This window comes from Lepisosteus platostomus, chromosome 19 (assembly GCF_059453375.1).
Source record: "Lepisosteus platostomus isolate fLepPlt1 chromosome 19, fLepPlt1.hap1, whole genome shotgun sequence".
NCBI classification, from domain to species: Eukaryota; Metazoa; Chordata; class Actinopteri; order Semionotiformes; family Lepisosteidae; genus Lepisosteus; species Lepisosteus platostomus.
The window spans coordinates 19,208,958-19,233,027 of NC_142629.1; the positions used below are offsets into that span (position 1 = coordinate 19,208,958).

Here is a 24,070-nt window from a genome sequence, read left to right on the forward strand (position 1 = left end):
ATAGAAGAAACTGAAGAACAAAAAATGGACATTTCTGGAAAAATCAGAAGCTATTGGAGAACTGGTGACAGCTGAAAAGTCATGCGAAGAAAATTAAGTTCTGCTCAGAGTGTGAACAGTGTCGTGAAACGGGAGCAGATGACCCAGCCAATGCCATGTGGCTGTTTACATCCTCAAGCATACCACTAATCACTGAACCCCATGTGGGACTGTAACTTCTAAATTCATGAGCTAACTACCACCCTGTTCCTCAAAAAGAGAGAGAGAAACATCTCAGCAGAGCGTGAGCAGTACAGAAGCCTTCTTGCTGAAGGTGTGGGCATGCTGGTGGAAGTGTGAAGGTCACACCTGTCCCAGGGACTGCAGCGGAGGGAGAGGACATTGCTCAGGTGATGGTACTGCCCTCCTCACAATCCCTGTCTGAGGCAGAAGACATTGCATAGACACTGATCTTGCCCTGTCCTGGTCCAAGGGAAAGGGCATTCTGTTTACAGCCTAAACCTCAAAATTACCGTACCTGTTTTTGAGCTCTTTTTTGAAAAAATATTTGAAATAACCAGAAAACTGTATATTCAACCATTAATACAGAAATACTCGTATATTTGACCCAGTTCTGTTTTGCGTCTGTAACAGGAAGATTTCTCAATGCAGAAAAGAGACATCCTCCCCCACAACCGATCATTTATCCTTTTACATTGACTTCCTGTACACTACTTTGATTTTCTTTCCACTCAAAGTCAACCTAAGTGCCTGTGGCTGCTGACTGTCTTCCTACAAGAGGAATTTGTATCTCCGTAAGGGAAAAATTAATGTTTGTGTTTGTGTCGCGGAAACGTTTGAAGAGTTTTCTAGGTTTTATTGAGGCCACATCTCAATAAAATAAAAAAAAGAAATTAAATGAAGAAGAAAGTTAAATTTTTATTTCTGGACTCACTGTTGGAAAGAACAGATTGGTTTAAAAATAAATGAATAATTGATGATTCTGTCTGTCTATGTATATCTGGTTTTACTTGTTGTGTTGTATGTGCTATTTCTTGCTACTCTTATATTTCAACTCCTTGATAGAGAGCTGAGTAGACAGTGAGTCTTTGTTTGTGTCCTGATCATTTCCAACTACTGTACCTCACTGCTGCCTCTAGAGAACAGAAGGGTATGTGCTTTTCCATTCTCTAAACAGGTCAAACTAGTCTCCTTCATTAACTCCTCCTGGCACCTTCATCAATCGCTGTTGCCTACAGCAGGATGTCACCTCGAAAACCAGGTCAAGCATGGTCCAGCAGTGTTGTTCCAAAATCTTGAACTTGTCTGCTGCTTCATTTGCTTCTCTTCTTTTCCAACAAAAAAAAGGAAAAGGAGGGGACAGGATGTGTTTAGACTGGAGACTGCCTGGTCAGCAAATCACTGTTGTTACTGTATATCTCAGTGTGGCCTGGATTATCCTATAATCTGGTAACAACCCACTGTGCAGATTTGGTGATTAAAGTTCTGATGCAAATGGTAGTTGCTATGGCAGCAGGGTAGAAGAAAAGAATTGAGATTTTTGACCCCACCTCCTTTTTTTTCTGACCCACGAATAAGACACTGTCCAAAGAATGAATAAGTAAACACCAAACAAAATGTCCCGGAAGATAGCAAACAGAATGTTATTCAAGATTAAATGTGAAGAGCAGTGGACAGCACTTCAGATCACAAACGCTGCTTTGAATCCAGTTATCAATTTATCATTTATTTTATAGAGGTCCTGTTATTTGAGAACAAAATGCACTTAACAACTGCTTACAATAAAATATAGAGATAAATGTACACTTCATGGTTAAACAGGAAAAATATAACCAGGTAAAAGACGTTTTTCATTAAGAAAAAATCAAAAATAGAGGCTTTCAAAGCAAGAAAATTAATCACAATAGTTCTTTGAAAGGTTACAGATAAAAGCAAAGTCAGAATATAAATGTTTCTAGAATAGGTGGAAATGAGGAAAGCCTTTGTAAAAACTGATAATTTAAAAATAATGTGTGGATAGTAATTCCTCTAAATACTGTGTCAGATGCTAATATTATTTGGGCATCACTGCATGTTTCCCAAAAACAACTAGACAACATTTTTAAAACATATTCAGAATGTGTTATTGTGGAGTTGTAATACAATACCACATTGTGGTTTCATTTCAACATAATCTGCAGAAGGAACACAAGTGACTTTTCTAAAGTCTTCAGCTGCCTTCATTTTAACAAAAAGTTTTTACATAAAATATCAGTTATTTCTCAGAAATATTTTTTTTTCTGTTTTTACAGTATTTTTGTTAACAATGATAGGATTTAACAGAATTATAACTTTATATATAGCCCTTTCTTTCTTATTTTCTCTTCTCCTGTATTTAATTTATACAAGTTACATCTTAGCCTCAAATTGTATGTTGCAAGTTACTGTCTGTATTACTGTAGAGTAATAGATTTTATAGTAAGAAAATCTCTCACTCTCCTATCTTAAAGCTCTCAGTGCCAGTAATCTGCTTTAGTCTCTAGCCATGAGGTTATCACATTAATTTGCATTGCTCTTTCAAGTTGTAGCAGGGAACGGCAGCAAGCGAAGGCAGAGAATCTTACCTAGAAAGGTTTATTCCCAGGGTGAAAGATCTTCCCAGTCAGGCAGTTCAGTCCGTTTGATTCAGCACTTAAAGCAAAAAGGCCCTTGGAGCTTCAGAAAGCTGGGTCTTGCGTATGGACTATATACCATTATTGTTCTATAGAAATTGACTTTTCTTTGTCTGAATTCTTTTGTAATTCTTTTGAATTCTACTGTTCCTGATGACGCAATATTATTGCTTCACCTTTTTATGGTTTACTTTGGGGAGGCATTTTTAATCTGTATTGTGATGTTGTTGCAGGACTATCAAGATAAAGTGGGATATTGTGGACTTTTATGTATGTTTTTGTTTCAAAACCCTGAAAGACTTTAGTCTGACAGTGATGACCAATGCAGATCCAACAGCTGCCTTCTGTCTTGGCGAGGCAGTAATATTTTGGGTTTTTTTCATGTGTATTTGAAGGTATTTTTAGTTTTCACCGAGCAGGTAATTGAACTCCTTCTTGCTGATGCCTTCTCGGCTCTTTACTGACTTGTTCATACACTGATGACCATGGCATGAGCTCTTTTCAGGGTTTGTCTAATCTTTCCCTTCCAAGAGAAGCAGCCAGCCTACAAGGTAATCTTGGCTGGGATGCTGTCTCTGACATTAAGTTCTCTCCTCTGAACATGTCCCCTACCAGCTGATCAAGTTCAGACTGGCACAACACAGTACCGATGGTTCTAGATGAAGATTGCTCCCAAACTTCACATATACTGTACATGTGGAGTGGTAGTACACATTGCAGCCTAAATAATCTCTTTACGAGGGTGGGCACCTGAGGTACCCTGCAATTATATGTGCTTGTATTCATTAGCAGAGCTTGTTCTGATGGGAGGTTGAATAATTAAATTAAATTTCATCATTGCAATAACTGTGACGGTATGGTTAGATTTATTTTTTCTAATTTACTGTTTTGTTAGTCAGCCTTCTTTCACATGAGCCTATTTTGTTCCCGTCGCAGTTTTCTATTTTTTCAATTATTAAAAAGGTGAAGCATCTATTCTAAAATATTAGTTTGAGATATATTGTGGGGTGTCTAGTATTTTAACATACGCTTGTATTTAGAGTACACCTACAGAAAAGCAACTGTAATACATTCTGTCCTTTTTTTTTACATTTTCTTTGAAATGACAGATTTATTTTTTGCAGTTTTCACTTTTCTTTAAATATCAAATTCTTAGGATTAAAAACTGTTAACTCCCAGACCGTTCACTCTCACAGTCATCTGTTTTTCATGGTTTTTTTGGCCAATACAGAGTTAATGACTTGGTATCTGAAGGGTCATATAAACTGTTAAGTTATTAAAAATGTGCATATTAAAGACTGGTTTGTAATAAATGCACAACATCCATGTGTTATGTGATCTAATGCATATGGGGAATGGATTACAGAAGCAAAAACGTTTTGGATTGTTCAACTATTTTAAGATTAATAAACTGAAGGTAAGCAAGTTGAGTCTTTTCTCCCAAATATCTGTTAAATGTAGATGAGAGGCAGTGGAGATCTGAAATCTGCCATTCTGAGCTTGTACGTAGTGACTGCTGGCCCATCATTTCAGGTTCCAAAAAGTCAGCACAACAAAAGAATTTCTAGTGATGGTGAACACAAGATTCTTCACTTCGTCTGTATTTTTAAACCTGTTATTTTGGATGGCAAGTTTTGGATCTATAGCTACTAATCTTTCAAGAGTTCTTTTGCAGCCTTGGAAAACATTGTAAATTCTATTTGATAAAAACATGGTTTTGAGTTATCTAATCAGTTTCTGTATTTAGAAAGCTTCTTACATCTATTTGTGTGTTATTATTTAAGCTATAAAATTAAATTTGATGACTAACTTTATGATTCAAAGATGTATTCAGTTCAAAATGTAAACAAGCTCCTGGCTATAAAGTGCGCACCTTCAACCTTTGACGCATAGCTTGGTGTCATAGGACAGTCTCTCTTAATTACTGTAAGGAAAATCAAATAACTGCAGGTAAGCAAACATGTCAGTCCTACAAGAAAGACCTGGCACTGCCTGTATTTATCATACTAACACGTTTTAACATGTAGCATGCATCATCAGTTCTAAACAAAAAAAAAAATCAGACCACAATTGTGATGATAAACATGTTTAACCATTTCAGGGCAATTTGATTTTACTCACTGCTGAAGCCTACATGACGTAGATGTGCCAGATGAGCTTCTGTAGATTACTACAACTGTTTCAATCGTTTGTTTTGTGCAACAGGTCTCCTAGTATGTATAGTGATATCTGGTGATGTCAATTCTCCTAATGAATCTACCCTGCAAATAGAATGGCCCCATGACATAATAGGTGTCTTAAAGACACCATCGCACAGGAGGTGCCTTTCGGTGGTTCATTATGGCCTGTAAGTGTGTTGCACACATGGAATTATGCTTTGATCAGACCCACAATATTCACTTTGATTCTGTCAGAAAGCGTGTACTGTATATCTAAGGTTTTTGTCTGTCTTAATTGAACTCGTACTGTATATATCAGAGAAGTGGGGAAGGCAGTGTAGTTGAAAAACATGTATTTTATTAGACCCGCTGCCTGATTTATGAGGGTCAACAATTTGTGTTCCCTAAGGTGAAGGATTTTATATGTGTGTTGCCTTATTTTTATAACTCAGTGAAACAGGAAGCGATGGAAAGCCACAGCAGAGTCCAATAATAAATTCAATTTAATTTTTTATTTATGAGAAATAAAATTCCTTGTTTACAAACCCTTTTCTCTGAGCAATTGAATGAGGACACAAGAACTGCTTGTACTATATTTCAAGCACAAAATATGGCTCATGACCTGTGTCATTACTGCTTTTAATTTGCTCATCTTTACCCAGCTTGCAAATAATTTAATTTTCGAGGTGACAGCGTAGATTAAGGATGTCCGTTTCATTTTGCTACTGTACAGTAGCTCATTCTAGTTTTAAGATGTGCATTATTAAGAAATCAAGCTATTAATTATATACTCCTGACACAAACTCTCTCTTTGACCCCATATTAATTTGAAGAACTTTAAAACAGCTATCAGATTTGTCCTTGGATATGTACAATGTGTGTACAAAAGCTTACAAATGTTAGGCAAATTATGTTATTTTCTGATTTTTATAGGAATAGTATTTTATTTAATAAATACAAAAAAGATGTCTCTCAGAAATGCCTGTTTGATTTCTACAAGCCCTTGCATAAGAGTTAATCTATCAGTGAAGTTAGTGATGTTTTGGATGATCTGTCAACGGTGAGTGGATTTAACCGGCTGTAAGAGAGGATCATGTGGGTCGCGCTGAAAGCTGTGAGTGAGGCAGAAGCGGCAGAGAGAGGGCAGATAGTTGCTGGATGCATAGGAGCTGATACGAGATGCCAACCTTCTCTGTGATGTATAAAGGTGCTGTCATTATAAGCAGGTAATGTAGAAAGGACTAATTACTGGGTGACTCATGTATGTCAGGTCTGTCTGCCTTTTTGCTGGGCTAAATTTGTAGCTGTTCAGTTTGATGCACATATTGCCAGTGTTGTAAGAGGATTGCAAACGTTGCGTTTGTCCTGTTTTGATATATGAATGTCTGTGCAGGCTGTTGTGTTTAATTTAATTAATGCTTTTTTGCTACAGTATACATCTGACATGAACTTCAAGAAGAGATGTCATAGTGCTGTTGATTTCAATTCTAGTGGAGGTGCTTGCATTGAGTAACTATTGTTACATCATGGATTAAGGGTTAGCTTCTGTTTTTTCATCTCACTGCTGTGTATGCAATTGTTAGGTATTTGTTTTGATTCCTCAGAATGTTATGAAAATGTGAAATAATAACAGAAGGGAAAAATTGGGGAGAAAAAAAACGCAGACATTAAAAATGTTTTCTAAAACACACAAGAGTGTACTTCAAAGAACTATCAAATGGTTTTTATCATTTAGGAGTATATTAAAATAAGGAGAGATAAGGATTCGTACAAAACATGAAAATGCAATATGTCAAATAATAATATGCAATCTAAAAGTTTTTATGTTTAAATAATTTTGAGAGGCTTAGTTAATACAGTTTTGCTCAGAAGTGTGCAACAGTTCCAACATAATAATGATTTTCTATTTTGAATGGGTGGGTGATGGTCTAAACTCTTTACCTCTACTGTATTTTATTTGTATATTTATTGCCATCAATTATTACTACAATCTGATGTTACGATATAAGCTTGGTCACATCGGGAATAGTAAATTATTAATTGAATCTTTAATTAAGCTAGCCAGTTCTAATTATAAAAACAAGGAAGCTTATTAGAAAGACCATTATATAAATCAAAACAGGGTAATTCAACGTTTCTAAATAGGTACATCAGTTGCCACACCAATGTGGATTTGTATAAAGACGCAAAAAGAGCCTTTAAATCAGACACTGTTACAGTTTTCATGCATTTGTCAGAAACTCAAGATAAAATATTAACGATGAAGGCTCTGGGGCAAGGCAGCCAGCCCAGACCGTGTTTCCTGTGAGTGTGGCTGTAAGGCTCCATGTGATCTCTCTTCCACCCAGGAATGTGTGTCAGTCTCTACAGACAACACCAGCTTTGCTTATTGCTCTCATTCCCGGTTATGTTTCCCTCTGAATTTTAATGTAAGCTAATACCCATACTGTATTTTTGTCTTAATAAGCAGTCTTATTTGGAATAAACTAACCCACAGCTCTGTTTTATTTTTAATATTGTAGTTTGAATTTAGCAAAGCGTTAAAACAAAACAAGAAAAACCATAGCTATATTTCTGTCCTGTATGATGAGAAGCTAAGATTGATCTAATAGTGATTTAGTACTGTGATTTTAGTGCTGTGATTTTAGTATTAATTGCTATTAATAAGGGTTAATTACTATTAATAAGGTGGCTATACTAAGTGGGCAGGTGAAAGTTAACCTTTAGCATTAATCAGTATTGTGAAACATTTCTATAAATCGTTCAGTGCTGTACATCGAACCATCGACAAGTTTAGCCGTAAGGTACAAGATTCAGAAATCCGTTGGCATCAACAGTGAGATGTTGGATCAGATGATACAAGTAAAAACTACATGGAAATGCATGTAGGACTCAGAATGGGGGTCTTCTTTTACTTCAAAGAGCTGAGAGAGTTTGGAACTTATTATGACAGAATCTGGAAGTTCCAGAGTCCCCAAATCAAGATGCTACTAGCAGTCAGAACTAGACTGGCTGAACAGCCTCCACTGGTCTGTGAAATGATAAAATCACTTGGGTATATCCACCTCGGACTGAGAAGGTGTGTCCAGTTTTGCTGTTTGCACTGTCTAGGATAAAATTTCAGCTGTTCTTTCAGCTGTAAAGAACAGATATCACATCTGAGATCATGTTTCCATTGGATAGAAGGAAAAAGCTTCTAAAAAAGATGGCTTTAGGTCAAGGGTATGTAATTTGCAACTGGAGGCATGAGTTGAACTTTTGAAATAGTAGAATTTAAATGGATAAGCAACTGAAAGTGACTGGCACACATTAATATTGCGGATTTTTGTAAACTGTATTTATGTTAGTCCTTATGGGAATAGGGTAGTTGCAATAATTGTTTAATTTATTGTTTTTCAATTTAGAATAAAAGATTTACTTGTCCTCGATCCTCAGGGGTGGAGTCATCTAATCGCAGTGCTCAGAATTGCTCAGTCCAGTTCTGAAGCTTGGTCAAGGCTACCCTGTTTCGATATCATCGGTCATCTTGCAGCTTTCAGTTCCATTCTTCGGTGTGTGCTTGACCCTTAGACTGCGGTTCAGGTGTTCTTGTTCACTGTACACACGAAGAGCCTGCCATCGGGCTGCCTTTGTTGTTACTTGGTGTCCATACTCTCTGAATACTGTTGATTTTTTCTGCCTGCCACAGCAAAGGTTGTGCTCACCTCATTTTTAAATCTTGTAAGTTCACGATTGTTGAAGTAAGTCTCACAGATGTATTGTACAAGAACAATCTCATTTTCAGGTATGCATCGAAAGTTACTCTGGATAAGGGAGTGTTTTAAGCAAATACGGTATTACAAATACCACTAAGTAATGACTATGATGACGATATTAATTTTCAGCTCAAATACGTCCTCAAATATTTCTTTCAGATATGCCCAGATGATGGACGTGTTTTGAAAGTGAAATGCAAATTCTCTGTTTTCTTCTGATTGGTTTGCACTCAGGACACTAATGGGGCCCTATGGAGTGGATCGAGCTGTTCATGCCTTGGACTTCACTGACTGTGAAAATGGATTAGGTGAGTGACTTTTACTGTGGTCTTAAGGATAAAGTTCCAAATAACCAGTTTTTTCATGCTGATATTGCTTGTATGAACCCATTTGGGACAGTGTGTTTTGACTTGTTAAGAATTTCTGATTCAGACATTTCAGGTGGGTGTCTGCGTCAGCAACCTTTACTTGTTCCTCATTCAGACAATGACAGTGATAATCCAACAGTACTCTTTGTAATGACAAATGAGAACAGACAAGCTGAGCAATTTAGCTGGCACTGGGAGAAAAATAATAGATTATCTCTCTTGGAAGAGGGGGCGGGTGTAAAGGGTGAGGAAGGGCTGTGGGAAATGTCAGCCGGAGTTAATAGTGTTGGACACAAGGACGTACAGAAGCAGTGTGCGAGCAAGAGGTAAGCTTCACATTCAGAGACACTACTGTATCGCCAGACACAAGCTTTAATGATACTGTAAGCGACACAACTGTGAGGATCTGCTGTGCGGGTGAAAGCAAAAGCACTTTGAGTCTTCATCATAGAAGATCCAAAACCCAGAGACAGGTCCAGATCTGCTCAGATACTTCAGCTTCCCAGGCTGCAGTTTGAGTCTGAGAAACGGCTACATGTTTTTGCCCCGCAGTTTGAATGTCATGGTGCTCGGAAAAACATGCCAGGAGTTAAGATGTGTCAGCTAAGCTGTGAAAGATAAGTTAGGGATCACAGGCCCCTGATGATCCTGGGAAAAGTAGCCAGTAATCCCAGTCCTGTGACCTTGTCAGCACAAGTAGTTCTGATGATTCCCAGACCTGCTCCTGGAAAATCACGGCGTATTTTAGTTTTTCTCCAGTTGTTTGCAATCACAGGCTTATTGATCTTTTGTTTTCAGCTCTTGAAAAGGTTGAAAGGGATTGGAGTTGCTGTCAACCCTGTGTTAATTTCTCAATTTCAGACCTGCTCTTATTCAGGTGCACTGTGGGAAATATGACTAACCGCACCTTTGGAAAAGGAAAAAATGCTCATTGTTGGTGTGTCATATGCTGTCATTCAGCATAAAATTAAATAAGACAGAAATAAGGAAGGAAGCCTTAATAAGCAATTTACTGAGAGATTTTATTAAGTTCTATGTGCTGAAGTTGTGTAAACCATATGTTTGATGTTATGTGTTTGTAAACTGAGGACTTGAGCGCATAAACAGGCAAACAGTGTTTGCCTGTTTTAGAGCAACAATGTGTTGCTCTAAATGAGCAAGCTGATCAGCTAAAGTCAATTAGCACCAGTGATTACCAGCTCAGTTAGACCGGCAAGCAGCAGAGACTCATGGATCTCCGTGACCAAGGGTGGCAGTCACCACCCTGGGGGTGACACTATTTATCCTTGAAGACACGAGTGGAATGAAGAAGCAGAGACCACGAAGCTAGAAATGGAGAAAACTGCCTTCTTGAGAAGTGTCGCTAAAGTCCCAGATGAATCAGAGCTATCTGACTCATGGCTTTCTTTAAACACGTAATTGCTTCAAGGACCAAGACAGTTGCTGACTAACAGCATTGATAGGTCTGATCAGTGTAGCAGTGAGAATAGGGAGATTGTGTGCTGTGTGGACATACAGTACTGTAATGGAAGCTGTGAGAAGAACTACAGTACGGTGAAAAACGTATACCCGCTTAAGATATAATAATCTAACATGTTGACCTATGTGCCCTTGCCTAGTCCTCACCAAGTCCTAATAGGGGATAAAACTAACCTCATTTGACAAAAACACACAAAAGTTTTACTCAATGAGCAATCAGTATCTTTCTGTGAAAAAGCAAGTGCACCTCTTGATTCAGTAACTTGTCGCACCGGATTTCGCACCAGTAACTTGATTTAAACATTTCCCGTAAGAGCTTTTCCATCTCTATCCCCTGGGAGACATTATGGCCTTGAAAGGACGTGCAAGCACGGCCTACAATTTAAAGAAGACGTGAATGTGTCAGATGACTTGTGTCCGCTTGAAATCACTGGGCTGAATATAGTGTTTTGGTCTCGTGGGATCAAATGAATGGGGCAGCATGGTGGTGCAGCGGTGGGCGTTACTGGGGTGCTGTCTGGGTGGAGTCTGCATGTTCTCCCCAGATTCTAGTGGGTTTCCTCTGGGTGCTTCAGTTTCCTCGGGACACATACTTGCTGGTAGGCTAGTCAGCTTCTGGAAAATGGGCCCTGGCGTGATATGTTCCGGCTCTCCTGCGAACCTGAACGGGATGAAGAGCTTAGACGTTACCCCAAATTAAAGCTATATACTTATCATGCATATTAATCTCATGATCACCAATACAAATGTTATCACTATAAGTAAATTTGAGATTTGAGTTTTTATGCATTTTTTTATTTTATTTGAGTTTTATTTGAGTTTCTGTCCAATATTTTTTTCTATTTTGTATAATAGCAGGGCGGGTAGCAAGTGATACACATGTATAACGATATTAAAGGTCAGGGACATTTGACTTCACTAAACATCAACATTAATGTAAAAATAAAGCAATTCTGCCACACATTTAGAATGGTAGTAATAAATTAACATGTAAGAATAAATGTCATTAATCCATGTGGGGAAAAAAAGTATATGGTTTTGTATAGTTAAAATCTGTGCTGCTTAGATAATTGGCTTTGCATCTTTCTGCATGAGGTTTTTGTTTTAGAAATGCTAAGGGGGATATTTTTTATTTGCACAGGAATTAAAGTTATTGGAGGAGTGAAGGAATTAACTGGAGAAGAATATGGTGTTTATGTGAAAAGGATCTTACCTGGTGGACTTGCTTCAGGTGATGGTAAGCAGTGCTCATCAGTGTACTGGACTGTAGATGTCATATTTCTGTGCCGAGTGTTTCCTTGTATGGCCTCCCTTCCTCATTCCTGTGACACGGCGGTTTCTCCTTACTGAACTCCAGGATGTTAAGCTTCTTGAAATAGTTGTAATGGCTAAGATGAGCAGTTTGCCCTTTTTTATGATACTTTCTGTGTTCTATTCTATTTTTTCAACTTTTACAGTTTTCTGAAACAGCGCATAATCACCATTAAATCTGTGATCTGAGTTTAATGAACCTACATTGCAACTACACATAAGTTGTTTCCAAGTTTTACCTCTGACAGCACTGTACTTGCAATCAGTTGTGAAGATTGTTTGCATGCCTCAAAGGCACACTGATAAAAGCCTCCTGCTCATTTTATGTCATCATTTCCTTTACCATTTAGTGTTGCATTACTTAGCTATTGATTTCTGAAGAGTGGAGTGCAACACAGACAAAAATAAATCTTCTGAAGTTCGACATTGGATATTATATGGTCCTTCAAACTAACTTTCAAAGAGCTTGCAGCAAATGCATCAACTGATAATTTCTAGACGGTCCCTTCTATCAAAGCATGTTTTAATTAAATTGCTTGGGACATTATATTTGGCTTTATTTAATGAAGGAAGATGAGCAATACTCATCACATAATTGTAAATCAAGGCATCTGAAAGTCAAATGTGCTTTATCTCAGATTAAGGCTTTAAACCATTTATCACTGAGAAATCCAGACAGAAACAGGGTAAGAAGTCACCACATTATCTTTCATAAAATTAACATAGTGACTCAATTGACAACAGTTCTAAAGAGCAATTATTCTGGGCATTTATAAACCTATTAAGTCTGTATTTGGATTCCGGAAGAGTTTGAGAAGCTGCCTATATTTTTGCCTGAAGTTTGTTCCATTACAAATTCCTCTTACAGCAGTGAATACCCTCTCATGCTCTGATAAATCTGAATCATCTCAGCACTCAGCTTTTAAACTGCTGACTTGCAGGATTTGTTGACTCTCTTTCATTTATTTCTGCTAATGTCTGAAATTTTTTACTAATAGCTTTTATGGATGTTTTCTGTTGTGAGCGGCTTCGTGTTTGTGTGGCTACAGAGAGTTTACAGTATCTTGCCAGGGCTGCTCAAAGACGTGCAGTCTGAAAGTCTAAACTCAAATGAGGACATGACTCATTTAGAAATGGCATTATGACACTTATCCCAGAAAGAGAATATCTCAATTTATTTTCACATAAAGCAAATGATTAAAAATAATGGAAAAGTTTTGATTACGCAGTATCTAGAAAATTAACACATACATATTAGAAAAAGACAAATCCAATTTCCTTTATCCTGTCAGATGTTGAAGAGAAGATGGAATATTTTAATATACAGTCGCAAATTACAGTCCCTGGTATATTTAATACAAGGTAAAACCACTTCTAAAGGAATCATTGTCCCCATTTGAGTTTAGACTTGCTTTCAGATTGTACATGTCTTTAAGCCTTGGAAAGGCCTGCTCTGTGTAGCCGCACAAAAGCAGAACCATTCGCCACAAAAAAAGGTCCAAGAAGGAAATGCACGAGCTCCAAGAAAGAGTGGTCTGATGGTGATGTTCCTTCTCCGTTTCTCTGTCTTCCTGTCCTCTTCGTCTCGTCTCTCCCTTGCTTCGGTGTTCATGCTGTGCTCTAAGCTGATGAATGTTCCTGCTTCATCCATCTTCTAACCCTTCTTCCAGTTCAGGGTCTCACAGGAGCCCGAGCCTGACCCGACCCACGGCGGGCTCGAGGCAGGATGCACCCTGGGCGCAGGGCCAGACACACACACTCACACCAGGGCCAGTTTCCCCACGAGCCAACTAACCTACCAGTCTTTGGACTGTGGGAGGGACATGGAGCTCCCAGAGGAAACCCACGCCAACGTGGGGAGAACATGCACGCAGACAGGAGGCCTCAAGGCTAACTACAGCGCCACTGTCATAAAATATCAATAAATTGTCATTTTTTATTATGGCTCTAATGGTTTACCATGAGTTTAATTAGCCTTGGTGTATCATCAGAAACAGCCTTCGATAGGTGCGTGTGTGTGATCATCATCACGTGCCTGCAGCTAGACAAACACTTTGAATAAGACCTTGAGCAGTGCGACCCAGGTGCGAACAGAAAGTGTTGTTAGACTTTGTCATCCCCCTGGGTCATAACAATACATATGGCTCAGAACTCAAGACTGCAGTTGTCGTTTTTTATCCCATATCAGCAAAACCTGAACACTGGAAATTAGAAGTGGATTGATTTCTTTTTATTTTAAATTTAAGTGTTGTCTTCAGATTCCAGAGATGTGGGGAAAAATCCATTCATGTTTCATCACTTTTGCTGATTGTGACTTAAATCATTTTGCTGATTGGTACAAGCAAAATTTATGAGACACACTGTAGCCATATAACCAGTTCACTGCATGCAATTGGTTTCACTGAAATAAATAATCCAAGGATTTTATATTGCATCCACGATTCATCCATCAATAATACTAATATTAACTAGTAATATAATAGACACTTTCAACCTAAACTCCTTACTCACCATCGTATGTATCATCCTGTTACTGCTCCAGAGCCATCTTCAGCAGGAGCTGTTTCACATCCAAAGGATTGTCCTTCACCTTCCTTGTGTAATTACAATGTAGCAGCCTTTTGCTAAGCTAACCATCCTTTGAGGGTTACAGTTTTGGTCTTGAAAAAAGTGACATTGGCTCCTAATTGTAAAAATATTTTCTTAAGATCTAATGATAATTGAAATCCAGCAGGGGGTGGTCTTTCAGGCCTGACGATGAGGAACATTATACACACTACAGTATGTGAGAGTATAAGAACAGAGGAAAGGCTGTAATATCTTCTTCATCCAAGGATCTCATGAGTAGTTTGATCCAGACCCCCACCTCCCTTCGTCTCCTGTGTCCAGTCCTACGTGTTTGCAGAATTTTACACATCTGTTTACCTAAGATAGAGAAAGAACATTTATTTGTATTTATAATGATAACTCTACATATCTCTTGAGCTCTTTCTGTTTTCTTGTGTAACTGTAACCGGGCTAGCTAAAAAGAGAAAGTTTTTAAATCACGGAAAACCTTCACTGTGACCTCTTTTAACATGACAAATTGTTTTTTGTCCGGAGTATAACACTTGAAAAGGTTGATAACCCCACCTTTATCAATGATAATCATAACACTAGTGCCTCACACTAAAAAATGTGCAATAAATAATTTTCAAATGCTGTATTAAGTTATCCAAGGATTATTTTTATGTCACAAAATTCTTTGATGTACACATAATTTGAATGCGACTGGCGTAGTCATATGGTGGTTAGCCCTGCTTTCTATAAAATTATTGGATCCTGGGATTGATTCCAGACTGCTATGTAACATTTGCGTGTTCGTGGAGGTTTTTGTCTGGTGCTCCAATTTTCTCACAACTTCCAAAGCCAGTCTGACTAGGTGGATTGGCTTCTCTAAACTGGTCTTGTGATGGACTGGCAGCCCCTTCCCATTTTGTGCCCTGTTATTCTTGGACAGTTTACAGAGCTGTAATACACAAATACACAACTTTGTGAGAGTGGATGGGAAAGGTAAATGTTCCATTAATCTGCAATTCATTTGAGGAGTTAGAGGAAAACTGCATCTAAAAGTCTGCTTGTATTCTTCTTGTTCCTAGAAGCTTCTAAAAATTCTGAGTAATGTTTACTTGCAAATCATCGATATACTGTAATAATGACCTGTTCTGAAATGTCCGTAGATATTAAGTTTTTTTTGCATTATGTTATATCTTTTCCTAATTCAATACTTCAGGGCATCTTCAGCCTGGAGACCAAATCTTGGAAGTGAATGGAGAGAGTTTAATTGGAGTGACAAGCGAAAAGTAAGTTTAGACCACTTTCAGATCCTATAAACTATGGATTGAAAAAAAACCTTTAAGATGTTCCACTTCTCACAGTGTTGACAAGTAAATTACATTTATAATAAATTAATTTACTTTGAATTTCCTTTTGGAATGAATACTTCTCATTGTAGTTGAACCCAGTACTGAATAATATATGTTTTTCTATTTGTCAGTTATTTTTACTTGAACTGTACTGTACCTCCCCACGGTACAGGTCTGTATGTCAGCATTGTTATCTAAAATATACAATAGATCCACTTAGCTCATAATGCAGAATGATATTTAATTAAGGCTTCACTGTAAATTGTGATCCCTTTCAGTGTCAGAGCAAAAAAGCTTTGTTCATTCCTATTTTATAGGGCGGTGGACATCCTCAGAGCTGCATCAGCTACCAATCACATGCGCCTTCATATTGCCAGGGATGAAGAAGCGAGGTGAGCAGCTATAGCTCATATAGCTCATATGTGCCTCTTCTTATGAGCGACAGGTCTGGAGTACGAGCTGCGTGAGGAAATGGGATGTATGATGTTTCCGCACAGGAAAACAAGAAAAAGGCTTAGAGAGGAGAGGTAGAGTATTCTGCTGGCTTTAAACCATCTTACCAGCAAAGATTTGGCAATCTCTAAACTTCTCTATTCATAATGCTCTGGATCCTTAAAGAAAGGTGTTGTCATTTTTTTGCTGGAGACGGACTGGTCAGCGAAATGTGCTCTTAACCAGAAAGTCAGTGTCACCTGAGAGACCCCATGTGCTGGGTAAGAGACACTAAACAGGGAAGCTGAAAACAGCAGTGGTAGTGAGCTGGGAATACAGGCAGGAAGTGGTGCAAGCAAACACAATGAGGATTGTGGTCAGACACAAGATTGGTTCAAAGCCAGAGAGACAGCGAAAGCACAAAGTTCATAGTAGGGGAATCGCACAGATCCAAAGCACAAATGGACAAATCCAGAGAAGTGATAAGGGTGAAACAGGGATTAAATATTCAATATGAAGCAGCACACAAAAGAACTCAGGAACAGAGCTAGGAACAAAGCTGAGGTTGAAGCAAACTCTATACCAAGCCCCAAGTATGATCCAAGCAGACCTTAAATACCCTGAAACACCCGAGGTGGGCATGATTGCACATTGCTGCCAGGTGGTTCAGGTTTCCTGTAGAACGTGTTTCCCTGGCAACCGGCACAGACTGACAGATGTGACTGACTGTCTTCGCAAAAGCTGCTCCTCAGCATTCCAGCAAGAGTGAGCCTGACAACCAGGAGCAATTCAGTCTTGCTTCATGGAACAGAAAAAAACAGACTTTTGTATTTACTAAAGTTATTCGGCTGAGTAATCTCGCTTTGTGAAATACCTCCCTAGTGTGAACATGCTTAGATTGTATGTTTTGTGGATCTTCTACAAGCACTACCCAGGGTAGTTCAGTCTCAACCAGAGACCAGAGGCCAGTGGGGGATGAGCCACAACATGATAAATTCGACTTGAATCTCAACTACATTCTATTAGAGTCATTTTGTGGAAGAATTCAGATTCTGGATCAGCAGATTACATTCATTTAAGGCAAGATGTACCCGACAGCCTACGCAGGTACCTTGGGTCAGAAGTGTAATATCTTGTTCTGGCTGAATGGATACACTAGAAATAACCGGCTGTGTGCAGGGAATTTCCTCTCTATTTTTAAACAGCCCTATTGGCATGGCTTCTAGCAGAAACTGCCTGTGTGGGGAAATGCATGTTCTTCTGACCTATATATTACAGTCAAAGAGGATATAGATGCATGCAGTTTTCAAAATACCCAGATTCAATAATAATAATAATAATAATAATAATAATAATAATAATTGCGTACACTTATATAGCGCTTTTCTGGACACTCCACTCAAAGCGCTTTACAGGTAATGGGGATCCCCTCCACCACCACCAATGTGCAGCATCCACCTGGATGATGTGATGGCAGCCAATGTGCACCAGAACGCTCCCAGCACACCAGCTATCAGTGGGGAGGAGAGCAGAGTAATGAAGCCAATTCATAGAATTTATTATTGTTGTGTTTTCACTCTTGTTTAAGAGAGGAATCTAAGGTCTAAATACAGTACGTGCCCATTACATTTAACATGTTCCCATAACCTGTCCCTTATTTTAATGTAATATCCACATTAAAATAAGGGACACATTTTTCAGTTTTAAAGATGAGGCAGAGGTAGTATAATATTTTTTAGACATTTTCAAAGCAATTACTAAATGCAATGCCCTGGATTTCCAAACCGATTTTCATAGCTATTGTGAGGAGTGATACCTTCTGACATGCAGTCAATTATTTGTTCATTATGAGACTGAAAACTGATTCCCACCTTGAAGTAAAATCTGCAAAAAAATGGATTTTTGTTGGTGTACTTAGTCACTGAATTTATTCCATCCATTCAGATCTGATGGATGTAATACATTTTTAAACCAGTTCATTCAAAATCACGGAGATTAAAGGGGTACAAGCTAAGAGCTTTTAAAACAGACTTTCAGGCTCTCTTGATTACCCTGCGTTTCAGCACTCGATTAGTTCTGGACCCTCTCACCCCACCCAGCCCAATTAAACGAACTAGCATGTTCAGAGGGCTCATTGGTAAAAAAGGATGTAATTACTAATGGCTTTAATACTGCATTTAAAAGTGCCAGATAATCTTCTAAAAATGTCCTTTTCCATATTTAGAATAAATGAAGGGTAAGCCACCGTTGATGTGATTAAATTATGTTTATGTTTTAACCTGGGAAGCACTATATGTAAAATCCTTATTTCTAAGACTTGCTTATTAAATGGTATCAGATAATTAAAGTAAAATTGATTTCAAAATAGACTCTGGAAAATAAGCTAAGAGGATACATTTCCATTTATCAGTAGCTGAGGCATTTGTTTTACATTTCAGTTTTTCAAAGGGGTGTTAGTGACTGCTTACAAACTTGGGTGTTTTGCTTTTCGCCATTTGAAACTTTGAAAAATCAAACTTGTGTAATTGAAGTCCAAGACCTCATATTTTACATTGTTTTTAACACATTGGGTCCTCAAGGCAGCTGAGGGTGAGTGCACTTCCTGAGCCTGGCAGTCAATGACAGTACCAGTGGCTCTGCGGCAGGCTGAGCACATGTTGAGCACATGAGTACTGTCCTGGTCAGAGTGAGCTCTCTCATCTGCTCCTATTGACAGTCATCCTGCAGTGTGTCTGGCTCCGTCAAGGGTTAAGATCTCTCAGGAGATGATATCAAGTTTGCAGTTCTTTGTGTTTGCTATTCCATTTCACATAAAAGTTTGGTGTCCAAAGTTAGAATGATCTTGTAAAGTGTGGCTACTTCATGGTTGCTGTTACAAAAGGTAACCATGGATAAGAACTACATTTAAGAAACGTGAATATCAAATGGTCGTAGATTCATAAGGCCTCATTTTATCCTCAAGAGGTTAGCATGGTTAAAAGGAATTCTGGAAAACCCGGACTGAGTTATTTTAAATTCACGTATTTTTCTGACAGCTGATTGTGTTACAGCATTGAACATGGGAACTTCTGCAGTTTTATTCTGGAGATATTTATTTGACTGGCGTAACGATTTTCAGCAATATCTGGCCATGAAGAAGCGTGTTACAAACCCAATTATCTGATTGTTCTGTGCTACAGTTCCATGTGTCTATGGTTACCAAATGCACAGTAGTTCCCATCATGCACAGTCTTAAATAGGCTCAGTGAGTCCAACAAATTCAACCTCCTAAATATGGTGGAGATTTATCTGGTGTTTGACTTCTCTTGCCCTTTTTTTCGATCTCATTCTACTGAAGCCACGACCTTGTAAGAATGATCAGCTCAGTTCCCTCCTATCTCTGGGGAGGGTATGAAATAATACCACTCAAGAGCCGGACTACTTTTAAGGAAGTAACGGGCTTTGTTGCCTGTTGCAGATCAAGAGATTTATACCTGTGTTTTACATTATACATGAGAATCTAAGACTCAAACTGGGGAAAAAAGGTTGATCTGTCTTTTTGTTTCTCATTTAAAAGGAGAGAATTTGCTGAACTGCTAGAAAAATATGGCTCCAATAGCAACACTGGTTCGGCCCGAAGTTCCCCAATTCAGCATGGTAGGTGCTCCTTCAGTCCTGAGCTATCTACTGTATATATAGATTGTATTTCACTACTGGAACAGTTTTAATCTCAGTCATTTTTTATTTGGTATAGTGCCCTTTGCAGCAAGTCAGCACAAAATACTTCTTACACCCATTACTTGTAAAGCATGTGATAATATAGCATCTGGGTTGGTGGTCGTATATATTTGGGCAGGTGTACATTTCCCTTTAGGTATGAAATGATCACATGCTCAATAAAATAAGATAAGAACAGAATATAAATAATTATGGAAACAATCAGTAAAAATATGGATAGACATTAGGTTTGGAGGAGAGATTAACCAAACCTCCTGGTGAAAACAAGTTCAAAGGTGGCCAAGGCCTAATAATTTGTCTCTCCTCCAGGCAACAGGGGAGCTTGGTGAGTTTTGGGGAGTCTATCTCAGATCAATGTTTTTCAGGGCTTTGATGCCAAAGCTGAAAGCAGATGTAGTGTCAGGAGCAAAAGGAAACAGTTCAGAGCATCCTTGGAGGTTCTGGGTCCACTGTCTTTCAGGGAGTATCCATTGTGGTGTCATGTCACTGCAGCTTGGACAGGGCAGTTCTGAGAAGATAAAGTGGACTTGTTAGTGCTGGATTAAGCTGTGCAGCAAAAAAACCACAGGACAAGAGCTTACGACCTGCAGTATGGTTGTGCACTGTAAGTGTGTGCAATACAGGCTAGGACATGTCACAAAAACCTGTACACAAAAAATACTTACTGAAGTATTCAACTGTGAACACATCTGTTTGAGATCTACAGTATGCCATTAGCTTTTAAGGAGTCTTTCATATTATATTGATAATTATATAGCTTTTCTATAGGGCACAAACATTGACATACTTATTGTAAGTACTATATTTCAGTACTGCAATAAACTATTTTTTTCTATTAAAGTATACATATTTTCTTTCATTATTTTTCCATTATTATAAGCATAGGGTGGTCAAGTTTTTTTTTCCTCATTAGAAAGATTAAGCTAGTAGCATATTTTAATTTTTAAAGAATCTTTCTTAAGAATTGACAACATACTGTTGCAGTGATTCACACATTGAAAGGACATTATATTGGCTTGTAGAACATGTGTTTCCTTAATCAGATGAAATCATGTTCCACTCAGCAGCTGTATTGCCAAAACTGGCCAGTATTTCTGTCAAATACTATTAATATATGTACAAATTACACTCAAAACTTTTATCTTTATTTCACACTTGTCATACAATGTTTTACTCTTCAAAATATGATAGTATGGAAAAATATGGTCAAGTTAAAGCTAATTATACTGTCCTCTAGTGGTGTATCTGAGATTAAGGTTGATAACTGGAATAATGCTGCCAAGTTCTAGTTACTGCTGTGTGGTATTTTCATCAAAAATAAGTAAAAGGCAATGTAACAGATTTAAATGTCTATTTCATGATTCTCTGTGATGATGTTTCCATAATTGTATTCTGTAGAGACTTACAGACTCCCTTAATTGGCCCAGTATAGTCAACAATCTATAGTTCTAGTCCTGAGAAATCTGAGCTGGAACTTAAGTGCCATTTAAGCAATAAGTTCGCCATAGACTTTCAAAGACATCCAACTGTTTCACCTCTGCATGTGTACTGCTGTATGATACCACAGAAATGGTTTTGCAAAAAATCAAGACTATCCTTTTATTTTTTTTTCACATTGACCACCATCATTACCTGTCTAGAATCTGCAAAATGCTGGGCTTACCTAACTTACAGCAAGCATGTGTTCTGACTCCCGATTCCCCTTCCTGTGAAGCAGGCAGATACTTGGACAGCACGTCTTCGGGGTCCTCGTCCCGGTCGCAGAGCCCGCTCCTCCTGAGCCCCGCCGGCTCTCAGAGCGGCCCGCTGCTGCGCTCCCTCAGGTACAGCAGCGCCCTTCGCACTCGGCTGCACTTCGCCGATGTGACGGCCGCTTCTTGTTTGATAGCTTATGCAGGAAGCAGAATGTTTTTATCTGAGAATTTGAAACAGACCAAATTTTAATACAGATGATTAATAAATAATAATTAATAATCTGTTCTGTGTCAGTATCCCAACCGAAGTTATTTGCACATATTTGTCCTCACTTTCTGGACATGACCTATATCCATTTAAACATTGATTCGTGATATCTTTCATTTTTTAGTTGCCTCTAAAGTTCTGATACTTTGAATAAATAAGTGGCAGTAAGGTGTGAGAAGACTGTCCTATTAAAAAATTCCAGCCTGGCAATAACATTATCTACTATGTCCCTGAGGATTAGTGGGAGTGCTGTTACACACATGTAGGTTCAGTATTGGTGCAATGCTCTGTCATCCACATGCTTAGAAAATTTGCAACAAATTTGTTTCACCAAGCATAAAAAAGCTGCAGTATTTATTGAAACTGGGACAGCAATGTAGAGCTACAGCCGTCGACTAGTAATACTAAATACCACAAGCTCAATTGCACAGTTGCGGAATGTACACTTCCTGATAGTTAATACAACAAACAACACATTTTGTATTTGGTGAAATAGAAATGATGACAATGACATATTTATTTGTTTATGTGCTAGGCTAGATTGTCAGTTGTTTTTTTAATGGCTCCTAAAACTGCAAACAATACATTGTATTTTTCTTGTGAATAATGAAAAATATACAATATACAATATAATTGAAAACATATAAAATATGAATAAAGATATCTATTAGTTTCTCCAAGAAGGCGAATGGCTTTGTCTTTAATACCTTGCAGACATATGTATCATATTGTAATGAAGAGGAATGTGTTGTGTTGCAGTCACCCCGGTGAAGGAGTTATTCAGCTGATCTCAGTGTCGAGATCCTCAGGCCTGGGCATCACCATCGGCGGAGGCTCAAACAGACCTGATGGGCCTGCTGTCTTCATACAGGAAGTCCTGTCGGGGGGAGATTGCCATAAGGTAAGACACGCTGCGGAGCCGCTCCGGATCCCTCTTGTTTCGTACAGCTGTCTCAGAGTAATGCAGCGCTTTCAGAGAGTGTCTGTATCTCACAGCCAACTTTAAAAGCCCAGCGTTCCGTAGTTTAGAGCTGCAGAATATTCTTCTGCGCCATATTTGTTTTCTTCACTTATCCCTGTACTGTGTGTAATTTATCTTGATTCATTTCCGTGAAATTCAGATTAAATGAAAGGGTCATTCTGTCTAGAGTAAGGATCTGGTGTTATGGACCCTGTCTATAAAGAAGAAATGGACTCAAGGACACACACAGCTGGTGCGGTCCTAGTTTTGAGTCTTTTGGAGATTATTAAATGACTAACGGCCTACAGAATCTTACTATTTTCTGTAAAACTCATTCATCACATCGCATGGCATGGCTGGCATCACATGAACAAACAACACAACCAAAAAACCTCAGGTCATGTGCAATTCTGTTTTCAAAACATCTTTTTTTGCTTTTAAGATGAGCTCTGAGTAATGACTGTAAAGTGACATCACCTAGGTGAGAGTTAGAGTAAAACATTGATAACAGTATGTAAGACACTTCATGTGCTACTGTATATGTATTTGTCATTAATGGTCTACACTCCAGTAGCAGTTTTTATGGAAGCGCGTTGCTGCCATCAAGGAAAAAAATCCAGGTGGTATCTCTTACTTTCAAGAAAACGATCTCCTTATGATGTGATAGCACACCTCCTCTCCACTAAGTTTTGGAAAACTATGCAATGATATTTAAGGCTCATGTTAACTTTTAGGGCCTTCGTAGCAGTTTGTGTTAGTCACACTCACATTGCAAGGCCGCCAACTGATATACGCAGGTGTTGTAATTTACCGTCACATTACAGAAATTTAAGCTTTGGCTAACTTCAGAAATCCTTGCGTCCTGAAAAAGTTATTGCTACTCTGTGCACATACAGAAGATAATATGTTTCTTCCCATCTCTTACAGGATGGCAGGCTGAGACCAGGGGATCAGCTGATTGCCATGAATAAGGAGTCATTAATAGGTGTGACACATGAAGAGGCCAAGAGCACACTGAACAAAGTGAAATTCAGGTATTTACACGTAAGAGATGTCAGTGCTGCATGCGTCATCCAACAGCTTTTATCAACACAAAATGTATTTCTTAAACGCTATTTTTGCTATTTTTTATTTATGTTCTGACCTTCCGTCTGAAGAACAGGACTAACTGCCACGCTAAAATGTAGACCCCATGTTGTACACACACACACGCTGTCTGAAATTGAGAGGCTGCTACTTACTCAGCAACACCAGAGCTACAACGGAAAAGTAAAAGATTGCTGTAACACTTTACATACAATGTTGTGCGATGAAGCTACTGACTTTAAAATCAGGCGTCATATATTGTTGGTATATTGACTCTTTGAGTC

The 24,070-nt window shown here is 38.4% G+C and overlaps 1 protein-coding gene across 3 annotated transcripts in view; it reads left to right on the forward strand.

Moving 5' to 3' along the window:
• The window catches only part of LOC148645355 (syntaxin-binding protein 4), a 44,159-nt gene that overhangs the window by 5,208 nt on the left and 14,881 nt on the right, over positions 1-24,070 (forward strand). Inside the window, exons 1-9 of one of the 3 annotated variants that reach the window (XM_088612591.1) lie at positions 5,925-6,036; positions 8,800-8,873; positions 11,554-11,649; positions 15,496-15,565; positions 15,946-16,020; positions 19,617-19,696; positions 21,492-21,600; positions 22,499-22,640; positions 23,628-23,734. In XM_088612591.1, the coding sequence (XP_088468717.1) occupies positions 5,990-6,036; positions 8,800-8,873; positions 11,554-11,649; positions 15,496-15,565; positions 15,946-16,020; positions 19,617-19,696; positions 21,492-21,600; positions 22,499-22,640; positions 23,628-23,734 (800 nt within the window). In that variant the 5' untranslated portion in view covers positions 5,925-5,989. Of the gene's footprint in view, positions 1-5,924; positions 6,037-8,799; positions 8,874-11,553; positions 11,650-15,495; positions 15,566-15,945; positions 16,021-19,616; positions 19,697-21,491; positions 21,601-22,498; positions 22,641-23,627; positions 23,735-24,070 lie in introns of those variants that run through there. The other 2 variants (XM_088612589.1, XM_088612590.1) reach the window with 2 other exon arrangements.